The sequence below is a fragment of the Mytilus californianus genome, unplaced genomic scaffold (assembly GCF_021869535.1).
Source record: "Mytilus californianus isolate M0D057914Y unplaced genomic scaffold, xbMytCali1.0.p SCAF_3, whole genome shotgun sequence".
In the NCBI taxonomy this organism is placed as follows: Eukaryota; Metazoa; Mollusca; class Bivalvia; order Mytilida; family Mytilidae; genus Mytilus; species Mytilus californianus.
The window spans coordinates 7,750,455-7,776,640 of NW_026262679.1; the positions used below are offsets into that span (position 1 = coordinate 7,750,455).

Genomic DNA, 26,186 nt, shown 5'->3' on the forward strand with positions numbered 1-26,186 from the left:
ATATGTTACCAAGCGGAAGGTGGTCTGAATCGACTACTCATTGAGGGTTACGCGGAAGGTGGTCTGGATAGACTACTCATTGTGGGTTACGAGATAGGTGGTCTGAATAGACTACTCATTGAGGGTTACGCGGAAGGTGGTCTGAATCGACTTCTCATTGAGGGTTTCGAGATAGGTGGTCTATTGTGGGTTACGCGGTAGGTGGACTGAAGCGATTACTCATTGAGGGTTACGTGGTAGGTGGATCTAAATCAACTACTAGTACTCATTGAGAGTTACGCAGTAGGTGGTCTGAATCGATTACTCATTGAGGGTTACGTGGAAGGTGGTCTGAATCAAATACTCATTGAGGGTTACGCGGAAGGTAGTCTGAATCGACTAATTATTGAGGGTTACGCAGTAGGTGGTCTGAATCGACTACTTATTGTGGGTTACGTGGTAGGTAGTCTAAATCGACTTCTCATTGAGGGTTACGCGGTAGGTGGTCTGAATGAAATACTCATTGAGGGTTACGCGGAAGGTAGTCTGAATCGACTTCTCATTGAGGGTTACGCGGTAGGTGGTCTGAATCAAATACTCATTGAGGGTTACGCGGAAGGTAGTCTGAATCGACTACTTATTGAGGGTTACGCAGTAGGTGGTCTGAATCGACTACTTATTGTGGGTTACGTGGTAGGTTGATCTGGATAGACTACTCATTGAGGGTTAAGCGGAAAGTGGCCTGAATAGACTAGTCATTGAGGGCTACGTGGAAGGTGGTCTGAACCGACTACTCATTGAAGGTTACGCGGAAGGTAGTCTGAACCGACTACTCATTGAGGGTTACGCAGTAGGTGGTCTGAATCGACTACTTATTGTGGGTAACGTGGTAGATTGATCTGAATAGGCTTCTCATTGAGGGTTACGCGGGAGGTGGTCAGAACAGACTTCTCATTGTTGGTTACGCGGAAGGTAGTCTGAATCGACTTCTCATTGAGGGTTACGCTGTAGGCGGTCTAAATCAAATACTCATTGAGAGTTACGCGGTAGGTGGTCTGAATCAACTACTCATTGTGGGTTACGCGGAAGGTAGTCTGAATCGACTTCTCATTGAGGGTTACGCGATAGGTTGTCTGAATCAAATGCTCATTGAGGGTTACGCGGAAGGTAGTCTGAATCGACTTCACATTGAGGGTTACGCGGTAGGTGGTCTGAATCAAATACTCATCGAGGGTTACGCAGAAGGTAGTCTGAATCGACTACTCATTGAGGGTTACGCGGTAGGTGGTCTGAACAGACTACTCATTAAGGGTTATGCCGTAGGTGGTCTGAACAGACTACTCATTAAGGGTTACGCAGTAGGTGGTCTGAATCGACTACTCATTGAGGGTTACGCGGTAGGTGGTCTGAACAGACTACTCATTGAGGGTTACGCGGTAGGTGGTCTGAACAGACTACTCATTAAGGGTTACGCAGAAGGTGGTCTGAATCGACTTCTCATTGAGGGTTACGCGGCAGGTGGTCTGAATCGAATACTCATTGAGGGTTACGTGGTAAGTGGTCTGAACCGACTACTCATTGAGGGTTACGCGGAAGGTGGTCATAATAGACTTCTCATTGAGGGTTACGCGGAAGGTGGTCTGAATCGACTACTCATTAAGGGTAACGCGGAAGGTGGTCTGAATAGACTACTCATTGAGGGTTACGCGGTAGGTGGTCTGAATCGAATACTCATTGAGGGCTACGTGGTAGGTGGTTTGAATCAAATACTCATTGAGGGTTACGCGGAAGCTAGTCTGAATCGACTACACATTGAGGGTTACCCGGTAGGTGGTCTGAATCGACTACTCATTGAGGGTTACGCGGTAGGTGGTCTGAATCAAATACTCATTGAGGGTTACCCGGTAGGTGGTCTGAATTGACTACTCATTGAGGGTTACGTGCAAGGTGGTCTGAATAGACTACTCATTGAGGGTTACGTGTAAGGTGGTCTGAATCATCTTCTCATTGAGGGTTACGCGGAATGTGGTCTAATTCGACTACTCATTGAGGGTTTACGCGGAAGGTAGTCTGATGCAAGAACAAGTGTATGTCACTATCCAATTTACCATAATTTTTATTGGCCTTCCAAATTTCCCGGGTTTATCCTGGTCGACCCTTATTTAAAAAACTACAATTGTTTCAATGTTAATTTGTTCTCGTCCTGGACGCATGCAATCCTGTGATGACTTGCTACTGGACTTACATCAAACAGCAACATATGGATAAATCCAATCAATATTTTGTGACATACTTGATCTTATATGACGTCAGAATACATTTACATAGTAATTTTCCAAATTACAAAATGTAAACAGTCTCTGAGAAATTGGACAATGGACACAATGATTCACACTGCACTGTGCGCTACTACGAGTTCATTATCACTCAAGAAATTGTTGAAAGGTGACATTTTTTTTGTTCCTCGGAATCTCATGTTGTTTTCCTTACCTAATGTACTTAATGTAATGTACAGAGCATAATCTTCAATATACTTGCTCAGATAAAAAAATATATAAAATGTTCAACGGCTTGAGCGTTCATTTTTTCACGTCTTTTCAAAGTAGTTGTATCGTTCTAATTTATTTTTTATGCACTGCACCTGTGCATTAATCTCACGTGAAATTAACATTGAAATGACCACTGTCCGGTATGAAAATCTGAACTCTATAAACTTGTTAAAATATCTTTGAATGGGTTGCATGATGCTATATGCTCAAGGCATTATCGTATTGTATATTAGTATGTCTTTCTTAAAACAATACTATTTCAGAAAGTACAGAAAATATGAGAGAGAATTTCTATTTGTAATCAAGCACGTAACGGTCTCAACATTACAGGCTTCAAAACACCATGGGTTTAAAGACACAACAGAATTTATCTGCACTGCATAATCTAAATCTGTATTCTCATTACTGTCAACACTGAGATTGCAAGTTCGAGTTCCGCACGTGGCAGGTGCGTTCGACTTCAATCTTAATTGACTAGGATTGAGAGTTTGCCTACCGAAGGTCGATAGTTCTCTCCGGGGACTCCGGCTTCCTCCACCAATGTAAACTGGCCGCCACGAAATAGCCAACAGTGTTGAAAGTGGTGTTAAACACCAATAAATCAATGTTTTTTTCATTAACTTGTTGCAGATGTTAATGTGTTGCCCTCTAATTTGCCGCAGACGTTATGCTGCCCTCAGATTTGCTGCAGACGTTATGTTGTCCTCTAATTTGTTACAGACGTTAATTTTCCCTCTTATTTATTGCAGACGTTATATTGCCCTCTAATTTGTTGCAGACGTTATGGTGCCCTCTTATTTGTTTCAGACGTTATGTTGTCCTCTAAATTATTGCAAACGTTATGTAGCCCTCTATTTGTCTGTTGGTTATTTTAGTCGTTGGGTTGTTGTCTCATTGACTTTCACGCCACAGATTCTTAATTCGTACATGTAGTTAAAACATATGAACTGATACCATAAATTCGTATGCGTGTGCAAAAGTAAAGACAAAATAAAGCATATGGTGTGTAAAAAAAATGATTATATCACTACGTCCGTATAAACATGATGTTAATTTAGGAGAAGACTGATAATGATTGAATGACATTCTCAGAATTACAGAGGAAATAAGTATCAGATGTAGGTTCAATATCATAACATCTGTGGTGTGCCGAAAGTATTGGTAAGGGCATTTCAGAAATATTTGACACTGGCTTTCTCATGTTTACGAGATTGCTGAAAAGTTCAGGAGGTCCGTTTTCCAAACTGAATGCAAGTACCACTTATGTCTATTGGGTTTTGTGTCGTTTGGTTGCTGTCTCATGAAATGAGTGTCATCTTTGGATTTTTTTAATAGATGATAGGCTTTAGCTTGAGTATGCCAAACACTGTTTTCAATTAATAATTTAGAACGACTGCAAAATCTAATCTTTTATGATTATTAATATCAATCATATCATTTTAAGTGGTAGCCCAAATGTCCTGCCCTTCATTCCTGTCAACCCAGCAGAACCAAATATGGATTTATTATTAATATTTGTCAACATTCTGAAAGGGTCAATAAATATGGTTACGTCTAGATTTTTCCCACTCTGTAGTAAAATACAGGCTTAAAATGAGCGTCTGTATGACTGTGTGCGATGTATAAATACGCAGCCACGACTAAACAGTAGTAATATAGAGACGTTTAATCCGATGTCTTGTGTAGGGAGAGTGTTACACATGAAAAATATATCTATGAATTATTGTTAAAAAGCAAAATAACAAAAAAACCGAACTCAAAGGAAATTTCAAAACAGAAAGTCCCTTATCAAATGACAAAATCAAAAGCTCCAAACACATCAAACGAACGGAAAACAACTGTCATATTCCTGACATGGTATAGGCATTTCCTTATTTATAATGTGAATTAAACCTGGTTTTATAGCTAGCTAAACCTCTCACTTGTATAACAGGCTTATAGAATTCCATTGTATTGACAACAATGTGTGAGCAAAACAAACAGACATACTATGTCTTAAATTGTGATACAGAAGTCAATATTATGTTATAATCGTAATCACTATAAAAACAAAAAACTATTTTAACGAAGAATAACAAAAATGCATATAGACACTCTATAGACTCAAGTACATAAGCAAAAATGATAGACCAGAATACAAAAATGACCATAGCACAATAACACAAAGGCGGGATGTATAAATACCCAGCCACGCCAAAAGTATGTACCAAAGATGGACTAAACTGTAAAGGGTTAAAATATACAAAGACAAATAAAAAGAACATATAACATTATTTTTTTCTCTTCCTGAATATGCAAGATATATTTGTCAGTGGAGGTTAAGCAAACAACAATCAAACCTGATAACATTCGGCTATTGGCATCAGTAAGTCGTTTGACTCACTACAAATAAGGGTCACTGGTTTACTAGATATTTGTTTCATTGACAATCATACCACATCTCTTTATGTCTATATTAAGCATACACGCACGGATAATTTTGTCAATTTATAATACAATTAAATATGGATGCTCGGCGGGAAGCATTTGTCAACTAATGTAAACAAGGATGTGTACCTAGTAAATAAACAATACGCACATGTGCACTTTGTATATCACCATTTGTGACGAGAATTGTAAAACATTTTGAACGAAATGAAAATCAGTCTAACATCCTAATATTCCATTTTTTAAAACAAATTACAAACGTAACATTTATTGATTAACATCAATACACACTTCATCTAATCATGTTCCGTCTCCTTTACCTATACGTGGTAACCTTTGAGGGCAAACTCAATAAGGGCCTCTGTGTGATTCCTTGGTAAAATCGTGTACGTGTTTAGCATACCAGCAGACATATGTAATGCTAAATGACAATGAATAAGCCACGTTCCTGGGTTATCTGCAAACATTTCTACAGTTTCATAGGATCCTGGAACAACACCAACCACATCATCCCGGAAAGATAATGCCGAAGTTTTTATAAAAGTTTGTCCATGAAAATGATTTGAATGTATATCTCGGAAGGAACCAAAGGAGTACGTGTACCATGCTATTGTATCACCTTCTACCATTTCTAGGTTCGGTATGTTAGAAAAAATAAATCCATTAATACTAAACTTAGTATTAGATAGTTGGAACATTGAGTCATCCAGATTCGTTCTGTTCGGTGCTCTCTCTCGTACATTCTCGTCAAAGTAATGGCTATTAGCTTCATTGAATATAACAAAAGCTAACGCAAATTCTTTGTTTGTGTTGTCCATTCTGTTGTTATAAACATCCAAAACACCTCTTTTACAAATAAGTAGCGGTCCCATCAGACCTGTGGCAATATCCTTATGAGGGTAAACAGGCGAATTATATGTATATCCAACACAGTTAGGCTCATTTCTACCAGGACCGGATCGTTCTGGAACTCGCCATCTGTAAATTTTCATATCTCCTGGTTTTACACCATTTCTTAAGTGTTTAGACATTTCATTATCCAGTGGTAGATTCTTCAAGTATATAGAATTATCAAAAGACGCCATATTTTTGAAAAAAACTTGAATGACGTCTCCAACTTCTGCCTTAATGAATGGTCCAAGTATTCCGAGATGGTTATCTTTTTCTGTACGCTGTACCTGTCTTGAGAATGATGCATCATAGAACTCCCTGTACACAGTCTTTTTATACTGTGTGCCAATAAACATGTCAGTGTTACGAACGTATATATTACCCGGTCTAAAATAAAAACATCATGTTAAACTTTATGTAGCATCACCACCGGATAAAGGTACCCCCGAAGAGGTGGAAAAAACAAATGTGAAGTCAGGTCAAAATCTTCTTATTTTCATTACATTGTACGTTTTGCTAACAAGTTAAAATTATTTTGTGATAGTTATTCCTAATAGTGTAGCTACTATTTAGGGCTGATTATTATCCTTAATTGGCTTTCTCTCTCTTCCAATCGTCAGGGGGCCTCGGTGGCCGAGTGGTCTAAGTAGTGACTACTGTAATCACTAGCTAGTCAACACTGAGGTTGTGAGTTCGAACTCCGCTCGTGCGGGTGCACTCGACTCCAATCTTAATTGACTAGGATTGTCAGTTTTCCTATCAAAGGTCGGTGGTTTTCTCCGGGCACCCCGGCTTCCTCCACCAATAAAAACTGGCCGCAACGAAATAGCCCAAAAGCGGTGCTTAAAAGTAGCGTTAAAACACCAAAAAATCAAAAAATCAAATCCAATCGTCAGAATCGGATAAGGAAGTACCTGTTTAACGGAGCATGTAACGAGTTCAAACTTATTAAAAACACATTTATCTTCCAACTATTCACTTGACGTTTTGCGTAGTATAAAGCAGGGGCGGTTCCAGCCATTTTTAAAAGGGGAGGGGTTCCAACCCAGGATAAAGGGGGTTTCCAACCATATGTCCCAATTTAAAAGCATTGATCGTAAAAAAAGAGGGGGGGGGAGGGCAACCATATGTCCCCATTCAAAAGCATTGATCGTCAAAGAAAGGGGGTTCCAACCCCCGGACCCCCCTCCCACTGCAAAGGTAAATCATATTTAAGCTTGAACAATACTGTTTTTCGCAATAAACTTGTTTACAGAGAAATTCATGTAAATAAAGCAGATAAATTGTACAGCGAACAGCGGCGAACAGTTGTTTACTGTGCGGGGATTGGAAAAGGTACTTTTGGCTATTATTGTTTCTTTGCTTTGGGGGTACCTATATCCGGTGGTGATGCTACACAGTGTTAAAGTACAAATGACATTCTTGATAAATAATAAAAATCACAAAGAATTGGAAGGATCTCATGCGATCTAAGATAGCAATATTTGTAACCGTAACTCATCAGTAATTATATTATATAATATTCTACCTTAATAATTATAGTCTCTGGACATCTTCATATCTAAATAACTTTCTTACTTTAATACACATGTATAGGTTTTCTTATTCATTTATCATTTTCAATTGACCAATGATGTCATCTTACTTACGTATTTGGATCTCTAAGATCCCCCATTGTCACAATGTTTAATTTTCTCGGTGCATAATCCCAGATAACATCTACAGCTGCTATATAAATCGTGCGAATTACAGTCTTCCCATAGACAGGAACAGACACGAACAGAGGGCGATTACACGTGTCTACATTATATCTAGTTACCATGCCGTCTGTCTGAGATTCTAACTGACCAGCATGGAGAAGCCATGTTCCTATAAATACAAAGAAACGGAATATTCAACCAGTCTTAAAACTACAATTTTTAAAGCCTGAAGAATAATGTCAGAAATACGTTAGTTAAGATAAGCTAAAAATTTAAATAACGTTTTATATCAATTTGGTGCGTTCGAAACACCTTTATGGATGGCAATGGAAATACTTAAATATTTGAATGCTTGTTGAAAAGATATCAAAAGTTAATCGATTGACAATATAAGAATAAAACAAACAAATTCCATTACAAACCAAAGTGTCAACAAAGGTAACGTTATACAATTGTTTACTAAAACTATCATATAATATACTTAATAGGAAACACGGTAAAACTATCATATGATATACTTAATAGGAAACACGGTAAAATTATCCAATGAAAAACAGTCATTTGAAAAAACAAATGCAAGTGATTTAGAAGAATCTAATTGCTCAATCTTTAATTTTATATGTAGTGTTTTGTCGACTGTTATTTGTCTTTTTGTAGTTTTTTTCTTTTAACCATGGGTTTGTCTGATTGTCTTAAACTAGTGGTTTGTGTTGCCCTTTGGACCATGTGTTTGTCTGATTGTCTTCAGCTAATGGTTTGTGTTGCCCTTTTCTAAATTAAATTCTAACACTTAGTAATGGCAGTCTAGTTAAAAAAAAAAAGAAAACATAAAATTACCTAGGTTATCTGGAGTCATATAAGCAGTCTGACTAGTTCCCGGGAAAACAGTTACGTGATCAATCATTCGGCCATCATATTGGACGTTGTTTCCTTCAAACACTGGATTCTGGTGATCAAATCTTTCACCAAAACCAAGAACATGCCAGGATACTCTGTCTCCAACACACATGTCAAAACCGTCAATGTTCCCGAAAACTCGACCGTTTATTGCTGTGATAAACTATAATGCATGTTAAAAGTGCATTGCATCATAAGAGGGACATACAAACGTACAATTATAAATGTAAAGATATTTGACGATTAAGCTAGATGGATACCGAATAGTGACGGTGTTTGGAATTTCGGAACAAAAAAGGTTTAAACAGTAACATGTGATTGAAGAAGTATAAAGTAACACAATAAATCCCATTATATAGGATGTTTTTAAGTTTGACGTCCTCATGAACGCTGTCTCATTGCCGTTTTCCTATGACGTTGTATGTCGTATGAGCAGTAAGACACATAGTATGCTTGGTGGATCTAGATCGTCATTTCCTGGCATCAAATGTTTGATGAAATGGCATACTGCCATTAATACATGCTTGGATACCAAAATCAATGAAATAATCAATGAATCCAAAATTCTGCATTGCAAACTCGAAGGCTAATATACATTGAATCAAAGTGGTGTCATGCATCATAGTTATATGTTTATATTCGGGATACATACCTCTTGAATTGTTTACATCTCTAAACATATCGTTTTCTTGGTCCACTATTTTTCATACGACGTTTATAATGGGATGCATACCTCTTAAAGCGTTTACATCATCTCTAAACATAGTATTTTCTTTTTCTTGGTCAACCATTGTTCATACGACGTTTACAATCGGGATACATACCTCTTCAAGCGTTTGCATCATCTCTAAACATAGTGTTTTCTTTTTCATGGTCCACCATTTTTCATACGACGTTTATAATGGGGATACATACATCTTAAAGCGTTTACATCTTTAAACATAGTGTTTTCTTGGTCAACCATTGTTCATACGACGTTTATAATCGGGATACATACCTCTTAAAGCGTTTACATCTCTAAACATATTGTTTTCTCGATCAACCATTTTACCATTCAGCATGGCCAATGATATACTTTGATTAAAGTACCAGCTATCTTGTTCAAACCAATTCATCAACATTAGGAAAAATTCTTTGTTTACACCATGCTTTAAATCAAATATGTTTTGTTTATGAAAATTATATTGACAAATCATATTGACAAATCATATTGACAAATCATATTGATAAATCATATTGACAAATCATATTGACATATCATATTGACATGTGGCGATTTGATGTATTAGACATGGGCTTTCTATTTGTTGATGTATCGTATAAACACTATTGTCAAACACCATAACCATTAGACATTGGGACTTTCTATTTGTTGATGAATTGTATCAACACTATTGTCAAACACCATTACCATTAGACATTAGGACTTTCTATTTGTTGATGAATGTATCAACACTATTGTTAAACACCATAACCATTAGACATGGGGCTTTCTATTTGTTGATGTATTGTATAAACACTATTGTCAAACACCATAACCATTAGATATTGGACTTTCTATTTGTTGGTGAATTGTATCAACACTATTGTCAAACACCATAACCATAGACATGGGGCTTTCTATTTGTTGATGAATTGTATCAACACTATTGTCAAACACCATAACCATTAGACATTGGGACTTTCTATTTGTTGATGAATTGTATCAACACTATTGTCAAACACCATAACCATTAGACATTGGGACTTTCTTTTTGTTGGTGAATTTTATCAACACTATTGTCAAACACCATAACCGTTAGACATTGGGACTTTCTTTTTGTTGGTGAATTTTATCAACACTATTGTCAAACACCATAACCATTAGACATGGGTTTTCTATTTGTTGGTGAATTCTATCAACACTATTGTCAAACACCATAACCATTAGACATTGAGACTTTCTATTTGTTGGTGAATTGTATAAACACTATTGTCAAACACCAGTACCATTAGACATTGGGGCTTTCTATTTGTTGGTGAATTCTATGAACGCTATTGTCAAACACCATAAGCATTAGACATGGGTTTTCTATTTGTTGAGGAATTGTATCAACACTATTGTCAAACACCATAAGCATTAGACATTGGGGCTTTCTATTTGTTGAGGAATTGTATCAACACTATTGTCAAACACCATAAGCATTAGACATTGGGGCTTTCTATTTGTTGAGGAATTGTATCAACACTATTGTCAAACACCATAACCATTACACATTGGATCATTCTATTTCTTGATGAATTGTATCAACACTATTGTCAAACACAATAACCATTAGACATTGGGGCTTTCTATTTGTTGATGAATTGTATCAACACTATTGTCAAACACAATAACCATTAGACATTGGGACTTTCTACTTGTTGATGAATTATATCAACACTATTGTCAAACATTATAACCATTTGGCATGGGTTTTCTATTTGTTGGTGAATTCTATGAACACTATTGTCAAACACCATAACAATGGAAATTGTAACTTATATGTTTTTAAATTGTTTAACAGTTGTGCATTGATATTTCACCATTTTATCAAAATACGGGTGTTTTTTAATAATTAAACTGACTTTTCTTCCTAGGAAAATTAATATCACAGGCTTTTATGATGTACATAATCACAAATGTTCCTTTCTTGATTTTGATATTAATTTAAATGATGTCTTAAGAAATAAACTTCTAAAGGGACTTTTTTCATACAAAAAAGGAGAATACAGAAATATAAAATTTTTCCTAGGAAAATAGGTGCCAGGTATATTTTACTAGTACGGACTTATTTTTCTCGGAATATTTATCCAGGGACTTAATTTCCTAGTAAAATTATGGTCACGGACTTGATTACCTAGGAAAAAAAGTTCGGCGGACAAATTTTACTACCGGACCAAATTTACTGTTACATACGTACGTATGGATGAACAAGGATATATCTATAGAATCTACCCACATTTATGGCGGAGCATAATAAAATCCAATCTTGGTATCTACTTCAAATATAAATAACAACATGCAGTATAGGTGACACAAGTATTTATTTATGGGCATATCTAAGTTCCCATACATTACTTATCCAGATTACATAAATTCCAAAAACAAGTAACCAATAAAAGTGTTGAAAAGCATGGTTTGATTAGCAGCAGTCCAATTTTACAGGCTTATTCCAGTCATAATATAACCTTATAACCTAAATTCAAAAGGTTGATATACCAACATTTAGATAAGCATAATCACAATCTAAATTCCAAAAAATTCCAACCACTTGAAACTGTTTAGAAACAACCAGGGCAATCACACAAACAATTTGAAAAATCCCGTGAAGTTCGCGAACTATTTTGGATAAAAACAAACAGCTTATCCTCTCGGTCTCAATAAAAAAAATATTGGGACAGGGGAACATATCTAAAACTTCTATCGATGTCATGAATATTTTCGATAAACGACTAAGAAATAATAGGTCTCATGGATAAATGTAATCAAAGTACTGAAGTACTGAACATCGGATGACCGCAAGTTCTTGTGGATGGTCACAAGCACTTGTCTCAGAAAAAAAAATCACATCTGTATACCTGAAAGTGAGGTTAATGTACAGAGATATATTTTTTTCTGAGACAAGTTCGTGCGTGGACAATAAATAAATGACAGGGAATTCAACGTCACCGTAATAACTATTATATTGTAGTGATACAAATCAGTATACTCTGGTTTGTTGTTATATATTATATTAATGTTTGTATACAACAGTTACATGTATAAAATATAATTTTCATCCATTTGTTTATCATTCTATTTTACTATTCTAATGATAGTGCAGTGCAAGTGCATGGTGGACACTCTTCTGTAATAATATGATTTTTCTAATAGATTGGATTTGAGCAGGCATTCATATTTTCCCGCAAAACGTTCTTGAGATATTCTTCCGCATGCGTTAACACAATTTTTCTGTACGTGTGCATAGATATCATCAATGATTTTTTACTTATATATATATTTCTAAAGACAAAACATTTTCATATTATCAATTTATGTTCTAAAAAAAAAAATTTTATGAGTATTCATTTAAGAAATGAATTTATAACAAGCGACAAGGAATCTTATTTTGCACTCGATAATGTCCGTGTATTTATAGATCAGTTACCAGTCAAACACGAAAGTTACGTAAGTAGAAATCTAATCGGCAACAATACTTCGGAATGCCCTCACGGTCATCGCGATGTAAAAACCGTAATCTACGTATTAAACATCGTATAAATTATACACTTGCTGATCTGTTATTTATAATGAAAAATAATGGTAGACATCAACTATTATGCAATCTTGGTCATATACCAATAAGTAAAGTATATGATATTTTTCTGGAGTGTGATAAAATTTTATTTTTAAGGCCGTTGTATGAATAAGCCCGTATTATTACAATCTTTTGTCATCACAGGCAGTTTCCTAATATGATAAACCTGAAAATCATAAACGGCTTTTTAAATTAAAATATATAAATAGAGGTATTGATTTTATTAACTTATCTAGTATATTCAATGACTCTACCATCTATAGCCAAATACCTCAATATTTTGATAATACAGAACCACCTATCATTTCGCATTCGTACAAAAATCCCAACAAAAGATTAATTTTTAATTGTACATCAGTTACATCAGACGTCAATATAGAAAATAATGCTCCTTACCACGTGTTAGATTGCGGTTTGTCATTACGTCGTCTGATCTTTTAATTACCGAACGTGACTTATTCCCGATGGTGACTGTTTTGCTGAGTGTGAAACCGCATTGCTATAAGACGTGTCACGGTACCTTTCTATCCCAAATTCATGTATTTAATTTTGATGTTATATTTGTTATTCTCGTCGGATTTTGTCAAATGTCTTAACGTCTTTTCTGTTATATTCGTGTGTAATGGTAAAGATAATTAATCACCCCCTTAATTTATTAGATTTTAGTTTGGTTCAACGAAATTTATACGATATATTTGGTTTACAGTTTGATTCAGAAGAAACACCGACATAGCTAGATAATACAATTAATTATCTAATTACTACCACAATTTGATATTAATAAGTATTGTAATTTTCATTGTTATTAATAAATGTAATGTCAGTATTACAAATCTAATCTTGAATCAATCCTAATCCTATCTTATTTTTGGGAAATATTTTTACAAATTCAAATGTGACGTCACTTTGTGTGTTTTTTTTAGAATTTCAAATGTGACGTCACTTTGTGCGTTGATGCTTTGGCTAACTCGGCTGTGTATTTTTATATGTTGGATTAAGTTGTTTAATGTAATGTATCCGTTTTTATTCTGTAGTTAGTCCCCACTTCAGTTTTATCATGTATATCTATTATATAGTCATTTTATAAAATTTACTGTTTGCAAAATTATAAATTATTCTAAATAATAAGGATGTTCTTGTCCCAGGCAGAAAACCCTGCCCGTGTTAGGCGCAACTTTTTGGAAATTTTGGTCCTCGGTGCTCTTCGGCTTTGTACTTGTTTTGGCTTTCAAGCTTTTTTCATCTGAGCGTCACTGGATGGTCTTGTGTGGACGAGACGCACGTCTGGCGTATTGAATTTTAAGCCTAGTACTATTTGTTAGCTATTATTCGTGTGTTTCTTTGTCCTATATGTTCTCCCATTTATTTGTATTGTGGTCCTGTCATGTGATGTTGTCGTTTTGGTGTTGTGTTTGACGTTGCCATTAAAGCGGGAGGTTTGGCATGCCACAAAACCAGGTTCAACCCACCATTTTTTTCTTAAAATGTCCTGTACCAAGTCAGGAAAATGGCAATTGTTATATTATAGTTCGTTTCTGTGTGTGTTACATTTTAATGTTGTGTTTTTGTTGTGTCGTTGTTCTCCTCTTATATTTGATGCGTTTCCCTCAGTTTTAGTTTGTAACCCGGATTTGTTTTTATCTCTATCGATTTATGAGTTTCGAACAGCGGAATACTACTGTTGCCTTTATTTAGATATGTTCCCTGTGGTCATGTCATTACAGGAAACCTCAACATCGTTGCAGACCGTGAGGTCAAAACGTTTCTTAAGAAAGGACCCAAATATCGTCCGCCATCTATTATAGATTGGAAACAGTGTAGTCAGGTCATTAAAGACGCTCTGTCTGCCTACTTTAAAAACTAGTGTAAACGTGAAAAATCTGATAAAAAACCTCTTGACAGTTATTTCAATAAAATTATGAATACTGTTGATATTCGTATATCTCATTTTGAAAACAATTCTGAAATAAATAATAGGGTTCATGCTATACCCACTTCTAGAATAAAATATAAACCCCAAGTAATCGCAAAATGGATTGTGTTCGTACCGGCAGACAAAGCAGCCAATAATGTAGTGGTGGTGTGACGCATATACTACACGGAAGTTCTCCAAAACGAGATTATCAATTGTTCCTTTGACTCCATCATACGGTGTTTATGTATCCCAACTCGTTCGTTATGCCCGTTTGTGTAGTGACATCATAGATTTTAACGAACGTAATCAATGCATCACTGGTAAATTATTAAGTCAGGGATTTCGTTACCATAAATTACTTAAAACATTTACTAAATTCTTTCATAGATACAAAGATTTGATTAGTAAATTTAGCTGTACATGTAGAAAACTTATTAAAAACGGTATTTCACATTCTAAATTTTACGGCAATGTTGTACTAAAAGCGCAGAAATCACTATGTGAGCCATGTAAACTCATCGAACCTTAAAGCAATCTTATTAGTAAAGGTTATCCTATTAATGTTTTAATAAGATCTTTGAATATTGTTTACCTTGGCACTTACATCGATTTTGTCATCAACAACAAAATTTGTTTTCTTACGAATGTTTTTTTTTTATGTATAAATACACGTCCACGTTTATTTTCTATTTAGAGATTGCTTTATTCATATATAACATGGCACATATTTATTATAAGGTTAATCCCAACTATCCTTCTTCATGCCGATACTTTTATTTTGGCATTGCACAATTCATGTCTTCTTTGACTGTCCATATGGCGTTGAAACACTTGTTATGATATTATCGTGGCCTAATTTGTTTTGTGAGGCCTTCTGTTGTTTACAAGGTAAACTTATATTGTGCAGTTTAGAAATCACTGGAACAATCATAGATACTGATGGAATGACTAGAACTTTCTATTTGACTTACATAACGATTCCAGAATGATCATTATAAAAGATGTGTAATTTAAACTGCTTATATTATTCTAGAATTTTCCGTTCTTAAGTTTTCTAAGAGTTTCCTTTCTACAGTGTTCTAGAGATTTCCGTGACAACTATATAATAAAGACACTAAAGTATAACTTTCAGACATAGACATTGATATTCTCAGCAGTTAGATTGATACTTTATTTATGAAGTACATCATGTTTGAATTCCCGAAAAGAATTCCGGATAAAAAAAGACAAAAGATCGGACATATATTTTGACAGTTAAGTTGACATTTCTATTTGTGTAATACTTCTTGTAAACTTTGTGTATAATAAATCTTGTTTAATTTTATTATTGATTTGTGTCTTTTGTTGGCTACAATTTAAAGGTGATTCTGGTCGTAACACACTAAATCCCTGGCATGTATGTGTTTATATTTGTTCATGCATTGACTTATTGACTGACTCTGACAGAGTATACAGTATGACAAGAACTTTGATTTTCTATTCACTTATGCATTTATTCCGATTGGTTACTCTGTGAACTCCTTTGATATTGAGGCACTCTTTTTTTCAAATTCTTCACAGAGATATAGAACACTGACACTTTATTGTGATATTCATATATTTATTATTCTTATTCTGGAAACCATTCTTTATATTCAGGTCAGTTATATTCTTTACATCAGTCTTTGATGCATGTATTTTCTATATTTTTATCTTGTATGAAAGATATGAATGTGTTATGAAAATGTGTATGAAAGTCCAGTTTGATTCCCATGAGTATGAAAGAGTTCATATTTTTACTTTAAGTTGGTATTTGCAAGACAGAAAGAATACTACAGTTATTATATTATTTTTCATATTTGGCTGTTATTAGATTCCAGCATAGAATATTATCTTGCATTGAGTTAAACTAGATTATATACTATTTTTGACATTAAGACTTAAGAAGTCAATATTTCTTTATATTCAGATTCTAGTATGTGAAGTATATAGAGTACAGTCACTTTATAGAGGAGCACTGCTCAGCCCATGTATTATACAGTATTACACGGTAAGCTGTGTTCTGTGTTTACATGTTTATTCATTCACGTGTTGTCTATTTGTACTTATGTGTTTTAATTCATTTGTGTCTTAATTGTGTGTGATTGTAATGTGTTATTGTTTAGTTTACGATTATCTCCAAAAAGAATAGTGTATTAGAATTGATTACTTTAGATAATGATCGTTGACACATGGTGTTATTGACATTTGTAATACTGCATTTTGATCAGTTACCGGCTATATACTTTGGTACAGATGCTTATGATTTGTAGTAAAACGTATTTTATTAATTATATTATATTTCAAACTGAAGTTAACTACTTGGATAATTTATATTTGATTTTACTGATACGGAGATAATTAGAGTGATCGTTCTTAGAACGTGTGTATTGTGTCTTATTGTGTGTTATATGTGACAGGGTGTTTATTTGAGATTGCCTATAATAAACCATATAGAACCCTACTCAGAGTTATTAACGCCCAAACTGATGAGTCTACATAACCATCGACACACTATATAACCAACGACATGTTTCGCTATATAACCACCGACATATTATGCAATATTTACCACCGACATATTACGCGTTATAACCACCGACATACAATTCTAAATAACCACCGACATGCTACGCTATACAACCATTGACATTGTACGCTATATAACCAACGACAAGTTACGCTATATAAGCACCGACATACTATGCTTAATAACCACCAACATGCTACGTTATATAACCATTGACATATTACGCTTTATCTTACCTCCTATACATTTCTAGGAATACGATTGGTTAAAAGCGTCCGCGTGGAGACCGTGTATATTCCATATTAGGTTAGTAGGGAGGCGGGGATTATTTCATACACGGTTAGTAGTGGTGTTACGTCCCTTTATAAAAACAAAACGGTACTGAGAAAAAATCTTAAAGGTTTCAACAGACGAAGAAATTGATGATGAAGATTGAAATAAATATTTATAAAACACATTTAAACCTAACAAGTTGTTATTGTTAGCATCTGTTTTTGTAGGATCAATGGAAGTAGTTTCTTAATGCTAACGGTATTGAAGACTTGCTCATTTTGATAGGTCACTTGTTTAAATTTCACACGTAAAGATAGTTGGTAAGATAAATTCGTTACATAGTGTGCTAGTGACGTAATACGGTATATATGGGGTCAGTAAATTCCATATATACCGTATTAGGTCACTAGCACACTATGTAACTAGTAATATAACGACCGATATATTACGCAATATAACCACCGACATATAACGCTATATAACCAACGACATTGTACGCTATATAACCATTGATATATTCAAACCAATAACATAAAACGCTATATAGCCGCCGACATGTTACACTATATAACGGACTGAATATTACGCTATTCATAGGGATATTGGCTCATATTCCCATTCAATGCCATATATTCCCTTCGCCTGGCGGATCAGAAGATATAAAACTCTTACAGGGAATATAAGTTAATAGTGTGAAGGGCGGACCAGTAAATATAAAACACTGACAGGGAATATGAGCCCACATTCCCTGTGAAGAGCGGCTCCTAAGATATAAAACACTGACAGGGAATATGCACCAATATTTCTTGTGAAGGGCGGACCAGGAAATACAAAACAATCATAGGGAATATAAGCCCATATCCCCCTGCGAAGGGTGGTCCAGGAGATATAAAACATTGACAGGGAATATGAGCCCATATCCCTGCCAAGATCCCGAATATTATATGATATAACCACCGACATATTACGCTATACAAAATTCCTTACCTGCCTTCCACGGGCGTTTAAGGTGCCTGGTTTACAAATTAGAAGTGGGCCGACCAAACCGGAATACTGGTCCCTAGCATAATCAACAAATGATTGGTATGTTTCTGTTATACATTGTGGATCTTTTTTTGTAGGTCCATAATCCCATGGTACAGTAAAAATATAGCGACGCTGTTGTCCAGGCATTGCTGCAGCACCGGAGACTTCACTGCCTGAAAGATAAACGGTTATTACGGCTAGTACAGTTATACCTGTCGTTTGTATGTCAGAGATGCCTCTCGTCTGTATGTCATTACAGTTAATACAGAGATGCATGTCGTCTGTATGCCATTACGATAAATACAGATGTGCCTTTTGTCTGTATGTCAATTCAGTTAATACAGAGATACCTGTCGTCTGTTTGTCATTACGCAAAATACAGAGATACCTGTCGTCTGTATGTCATTACGGTTAATGCCGAAATGCCTGTCGTCTGTATGTCATTACGGATAATACAGAAATGCCTGTTGTTTGTATGTTTTTACGGTTAATACAGAGATGCCTGTCGTCTGTATGTCATTAGAGTAAAAACAGAGATGCCTGTAGTCTGTATGTAATTACGGGTAATGCAGTGGTACCTGTTGTCTGTATGGTTTACGGTTAATACAGAGATGCATGCCGTCTGTATGTCATTACGGTACGGTTTGTGCAGAGATACATGTCGTCTGTATGTCATTACGGTTAATGCAGAGATAATTGTCGTCTGTATGTAATTACGGTTAATGCAGACATGCCTGTCGTCTGTATGTCATTACAGTTAAAACAGAGATGCCTGTAGACTGTATAATATTACGGTTAATGCAGCGATACCTGTTGTCTGTATGGTTTACGGTTAATGCAGATATGCCTTCCGTCTGTATGTCAATACGATAAATACAGAGATACAAAACTTCTGTATGTCATTACGGTAAATGCAGAGATGCCTATCGTCTGTATGTGATTATGGTTAATGCAGATATACCTGTCGTCTGTATGTCATTACGGTTAATACAGAGATACCCGTTGTTTGTATGTAATTACGGTTAATGCAGAGATACCTGACGTCTGTTTGTCATTACGGTAAATGCAGAGATGCCTGTCGTCTTTGTGTCATTACGGTTAATACAGAGATACCAGTAGTCTGTATGTCATTATGGTTAATGCAGAGATACTTGTCATCTAAATGTCATTAAAGTTAATACAGAGATACTTGTAGTCTGTATGTCATTATGGTTAATGCAAAGATACATGTCGTCTTTATGTCATGATAGTTAATACAGACATGCTTGTCGCCTGTATGGTTTACGGAAAAAGCAGAGATATCTGTCGACTGTGCGGCATTACGGTTAATACAGATATATCTGTCGTCTGTGTGTCATTACGGTTAATACAGAGATACCCGTCGTTTGTATGTAATTAAGATTATTTCAGAGATACCTGACGTCTGTTTGTCATAACTGTTTATGCAGAGATGGCTGTCGCATAAAGTCATTACGGTTAATACAGAGATACTTGTCGTCTAAATGTCATTACAGTTAATACAGAGATACCTGTAATCTGTATGTCATTTCGGTTAATGCAGAGATACCTGTCGTCTGTATGTCATTACGGTTAATACAGAGGTGCTTGTCGTCTGTATGGTTTACGGTTAATGCAGAGATACCTGTCGTCTGTATGTCATTACGTTTAATACAGAGATGCTTGTCGTCTGTATGGTTTACGGTTAATGCAGAGATACCTGTTGTCTGTATGTCATTACGGTTAATACAGAGATATCTGTTGTCTGTATGTCATTACAGTTAATACAGAGATACCTGTAGTCTGTATGTCATTATGGTTAATGCAGAGATACCTGTTGTCTGTATGTCATTACGGATAAAGCAGCGATGAATGTCGTCTGTATGGTTTATTGTTAATGCAAAGATGCCTGCCGTATGTATGTCATTACGGTAAATGCAGAGATAGCTGTCGTCTGTATGTGATTACGGTTGATGCCGACATGACTGTCGTCTGTATGTCAATACGGTTAATACAGATATGCCTGTCCTTTGTATTTCATTATTATTAATACAGAGATGCGTGTCGTCTGTATGCCATTACAGTTAATACAGAGATGCCTGTCGTCTGTATGTCGTTACGGTTGATATAGAGATGCATGTAGTCTGTATGTTGATATGATTAATACAGAGATACTTTTTGTCTGTATGTCACGTCGGTAAATACAGCGATGTCTGTCGTCTGTATGTCATTACGGTTAATGCAGCGATACCTGTCGTCTGTATGTCATTATGGTTAATGCAGACATGTCTGTCGTATTTATGTGACTACAGTTAATACAGAGATACCTATCGTCTGTATGGCATTACAGTTAATACAGAGATACCTGTCGTCTGTATGTCATTATGGTTAATACAGAGATACTTGTCTTTTAAATGTCATTACGGTTAATACAGAGATACCTGTAGACTGTATGTCATTACGGTAAATGCAGAGATACCTGTCGTCTGTATGTCATTACGGTTAATATAGAGATGCCTGTCGTCTGTATGGTTTGCGGTAAATGCAGAGATACCTGTCGTTTGTATGTCATTACAGTTAATACAGAGATACCCGTCGTTTGTATGTCATTACGGTTAATGCAGATATATCTGACGTCTATTTGTCATTACGGTTAATGGAGAGATGCCTGTCGTCTGTATGTCATTACAGTTAATACAGAGATACATGTCGCCTGTATGTCATTACGATTAATTCAGATATGCTTTTTTTTCTGTATGTCATGACGTTTAATGCAGAGATACCTGTCGGCTATATATTATTACGGTTAATACAGAGATGCCTGTCGTCTGTATGTCATTACGGTTAATGCAGAGATACCTGTCGTCTGAATGTCATTATGGTTCATACAGAGATACTTGTCGTCTAAATGTCATTACAGTTAATGCAGAGATACATTTCGTCTGTATGTTATTACGGTTAATGCAGAAATAACGCTCGTCCGTATATCGTTACGGTTAATGCAGACATGCCTGTCGACTCTAGTCTATTGCAGTTAATACAGAGATGCCTGTCGTCTGTATGTCATAACGGTAAATGCAGAGATACCTGTCGTCTGTATGTCATTACGGTTAATGCAGACATGTCTGTCGTATGTATGTGACTACAGTTAATACAGCGATACCTGTCGTCTGAATATCATTATGGTTCATACAGAGATACTTGTCGTCTAAATGTCATTACAGTTAATACAGAGATACCTGTAGACTGTATGTCATTACGGTAAATGCAGATATACCTGTCTTCTGTATGTCATTACGGTTAATGCAGAGATACCTGTCGTCTGTATGTCATTATGGTTAATGCAGAGATGCTTGTCGTCTGTATTGTTTACGGTTAATGCAGAGATACCTGTCGTCTGTATATCGTTACGGTTGATACAGAAAGTCCATTTCGTCTGTATATCATTACGGCTAATGCAGAGATATCTGTCGTCCATATGTTATTACGGTTAATGCAGAGATACATGTCGTCTGTTTGTCAATAGGTTAATGCAAACATGCATGTCGTCTGCATTTCATTACGGTTAATACAGAGATGCCTGTCGTCTGCATGTCATTACGTTTTATACAGAGATGCCTGTCGTCTGCATGTTATTACGGTTTATACAGAGATACCCGTCGTCTGTATGTCATTACAGTGAATGCATAGATATCCGTCGTCTGTATGTCATTACGGTAAATGCAGAGACACCTGTCGTCTGTACGTCATTTTATAAAATAATGCAAATGCTACAATTGAAATGGCCGCATCTTAACATCTAAACTTCATGAAAATTGGATATGTTATGGTTTTACTGAATTACGATTTGTTGTCCTATTAAACTGGTATGATCATATAATTCAACGTGTTAAGTATGCAAAATAATGAAAAAAATCAAGACGACTGACTACCATTAAAGTGACAATGCTGATACAACTGAATACCTAATATCATCGAATTACTTAATCTTAAAATTATTTAATTAAACATATTGACAAGTGTAGACGCCGCCACCCCCTCCCCCGGCAAACATCGGGTCTAAATTTTAGTTTAGCGACTTCAACGGATGCGAAATATGAAATAAAGTTAAAGCAGATCTAGAAGACAATACTTATAGAATAATTTACATTTGATGCATGTTTGATGATGTCTTCGTCTATACATGGACCACTAATTTAAAAGATATTAGATTTTAATGCAACATATATCATATTATGATTACAAAGGTATTAGATTATAATTCAACAGATATAATATCAAGATTATAATTCAAACATTGAACAGATATCTCATTATAATTTAAGTGCTGCCTGATAAGCTCCCGAATGTTATTGGTCAGGTTTGTTTTATTAATATTCATACTTTTCGGTAATTAGATGTTCAAATGTATATGTTAAACCGCATGCTTCTATATGATGTTTAACGAAAAATCCAGAATATAAACATAAACCGGGAAGAATTTACGAAAAATCCAGAAAATAAAAATAAACCAGAAAGAGTTTTTCCTCCACGTTGTTGATTTTTTTTAATATGAGAGTAAAACCCACTTCAGACCCTTCTAAAATATATAAGAATATAATTTGACATATATCAGGGTTTGATTTTACGGATATCAGATTATAACTTAACAGACACATATAAGGGTTTAATTTAACAGTTATCAGATTATAATTTAACAGGTATCACGGTTTCATTTAACAGATATCATATCATAATGTAACAGTAATCGGGGTTTTATTTTAAAAAAATCAGGGTTTAATTTAGCAGATATCATTATAATGAAACAGATATATCAGCGTTTAATCTAACACTTATCAGATTTTAATTTTTAGTAAACCTTCAATAGTTTTTTCCTAAGGGTAAACTAGTAACCCGCGATCGTCAAGTCCAGGATGGACATTAAGAAAACTCCCTATTCCTAAGGGTAAAATTCTTCAGGCATTTAGTCTAGCATGTATATTCAGAAGACTCCCAATTTCCAAGGGTATATTTCGTCAGGCAATATCTAACATCGACATTCAGAAAACGCTCCATTTCTTACGGTATGATTCGTCAGGCAGTTAGCCTAGCATGGAAATTCAGAAGACTGCCTATTCCTAGGGGTATAATTCGTCTGGCAGTTTGGGTAGCATGGATATTCAGAAGACTCCCTATTCCTAGGGGTATTATTTGTCTGGCAGTTAGTACAACATGGATATTAAGAAGACTGCCTTTTCCTAGGGAAATAATTTGTCTGGCAGTTAGTATAGCATGGACATTCAGACGACTGCCTATTCCCAGGGGTGTAACTTGTCTTGCAGATAGTACAGCATGAATATTGAGAAAACTGCTGATTTCAAGGGGTATAATTCGTCTGGCAGTTGATATAGCATGGATATTCAGAAGACTCCCTATTCCTAGGGGTATAATTCGTCTGGCAGATAGTACAGCATGTATATTCTGTAGACTATAGATTCCTAGGGTTATAATTTGTCTAACTGTTAGTCTAGCTTGGATATTCAGAAGATTCTAAATTTCAAGAGTATAATTCGTTAAGTAGCTACTTTATCATGTATAGTCAGTAGACTATCGATCCCTAAGGGTGTAATTTGTCTGGCAGTTAGTCTAGTATAGGTTTTCAGAAGACTCCCAATTCCTAAGGGTAAGATTTGTCAGGTAGTTAGTCTAACATGTATATTCAGAAGACTGCCTATTTCTAGGGGTATAATTCAGTAGTTAGTTTAGCATGGACATTCAGTGGACTCAAAATGTCTACGGGTATAATTCGTCAAGTAGTAAATTTAGCATAGACATTCAGTGGACTCACAATTTCTACGGGTATATTCGTCAAGTAGTTAGTTTAACATGAACATTCAGTGGACTTTCTGTTTCTAAGTGTATAATTCGTCCTGTATTTAGTTTAGCATGGACGTTCAGTAGACTTTCAATTTCTAAGAGTATAATTCGTCCAGTAGTTCCTTTGGAATGGACATCAAGTGGACTCAAACATTTTAAGGGTGTAATTCGTCAAGTAGTTAGTTTAGCATAGACATTCAGTGGACTCAAAATGTCTAAGGGTATAATTCGTCAATTAGTTAGTTTAGCATAGACATTCAGTGGACTCACAATGTCTAAGGGTAAAATCGTCGAGTAGTTAGTTTAGAAATGACATTCAGTGGACTCACAATGTCTAAGGGTATAATTCGTCTAGTAATTAGTTTATAATGGACATTCAGCGGTATCTCAATTTCATAGAGTATAATTCGTCTGGAGTTGTTAGTTTAGCATGGACATTCAGTGGACTTTAAATTTCTAAGGGTATAAGTCGTCAAGTAGTTAGTTTAGCATGGACATTCAGTGGTATCACAATGTCTTAGGGTATAATTCGTCAAGTAGTTAGTTAAGCATAGACATTCAGTGGACTCACAATGTCTAAGGGTATAATCGTCGAGTAGTTGGTTTAGAAATGACTTTCAGTGGACTCACAATGTCTAAGGGTATAATTCGTCTAGTAATTAGTTTAGAATGGACATTCAATGGTATCTTAATTTCTTAGAGTATAATTCGTCTTGAGTAGTTAGTTTACCATGGACATTCAGTGGACTCACAATGTCTAAGGGTATAATTCGTCAAGTAGTTAATTTAGCATGGACATTCAGTGGACTTTAAATTTCTAAGGGTATAATTCGTGAAGTAGTTAGTTTAGCATGGACATTCAGTGGTATCACAATGTCTTAGGGTATAATTCGTCAAGTAGTAAGTTTAGCATAGACATTTAGTGGAATCATATTGTCTAAGGGTATAATTCGTCAAGTAGTTTAGCATGGAAATTCAGTGGACTATAAATTTCTAAGGGTATAATTCCTCAAGCAGTTAGTTCAGCATAGACATTTAGTTTACCAAAAATTTCTGAGGGTATAATGTTTTCAATAGTTATTTTAGCATGGACATTCAGTGAACTCACAGTGTCTAATGGTATAGTTCGTCCAGTTGTTAGTTTAGCATAGACATTCACTGGACTAGCAATGCCTAAGGGTACAATTCGTCCAGTAGTTAGTTTAGCATGGACCATCAGTGAACTCTATATTTCTAAGGGTATATTTCGTCAAGTAGTTAGTTCAGCATACACATTCTGTTTATTCTCAAGTTCTAAGGGTATAGTTCATCTGGCAGTCAGTCTACCATGTATATTCAAAAGACTCCCTATTCCTAAAGGTGTGATTCTTCTAGGTATTATTCTAGCATAGACATTCAGTTGACTCTCAATTTCTTAGGGTATAATTTGTCAAGTAGTTCGGCAAGCATGGATATTCAGTAAAATATTAAGTGTTTAAAACAGAAAGTAGAAACACTTTATTTTAGTGATGCATTTATACACATAGTGTTTTAAATACTGCTGCTTGTTCAATAATTATTAGATTATAAAAAGGGCTTCAGGGAGGGGGAGGGATAATGTATAAGGCAAGTATACCTTTGATAACTTCGGCTGTACTGTTTGTACATCTATTTTAAGCCTGTTTGAACACGTTATAATCGTGTCTCACTTAACCATTGTTTTCGAGCTGAAAGATGCTTTCTACCCCAAATAATAAGTTTTTTTAAAGACCGCTATAAATTTAAAGTATATATATATATATATATATATATATATACATATAACGTAAC

At 35.4% G+C, this 26,186-nt stretch overlaps 1 protein-coding gene across 1 annotated transcript in view; it reads right to left on the reverse strand.

Moving 5' to 3' along the window:
* Positions 1-5,175: 5,175 nt before the first annotated feature.
* LOC127733906 (ferroxidase HEPHL1-like) overlaps positions 5,176-26,186 on the reverse strand; it is a 225,282-nt gene continuing 204,271 nt past the window's right edge. The window contains exon 13 of the mRNA XM_052243359.1: positions 5,176-6,233. Within this exon, the coding sequence (XP_052099319.1) occupies positions 5,276-6,233 (958 nt within the window). The 3' untranslated portion in view covers positions 5,176-5,275. The remainder of the gene's footprint in view (positions 6,234-26,186) is intronic.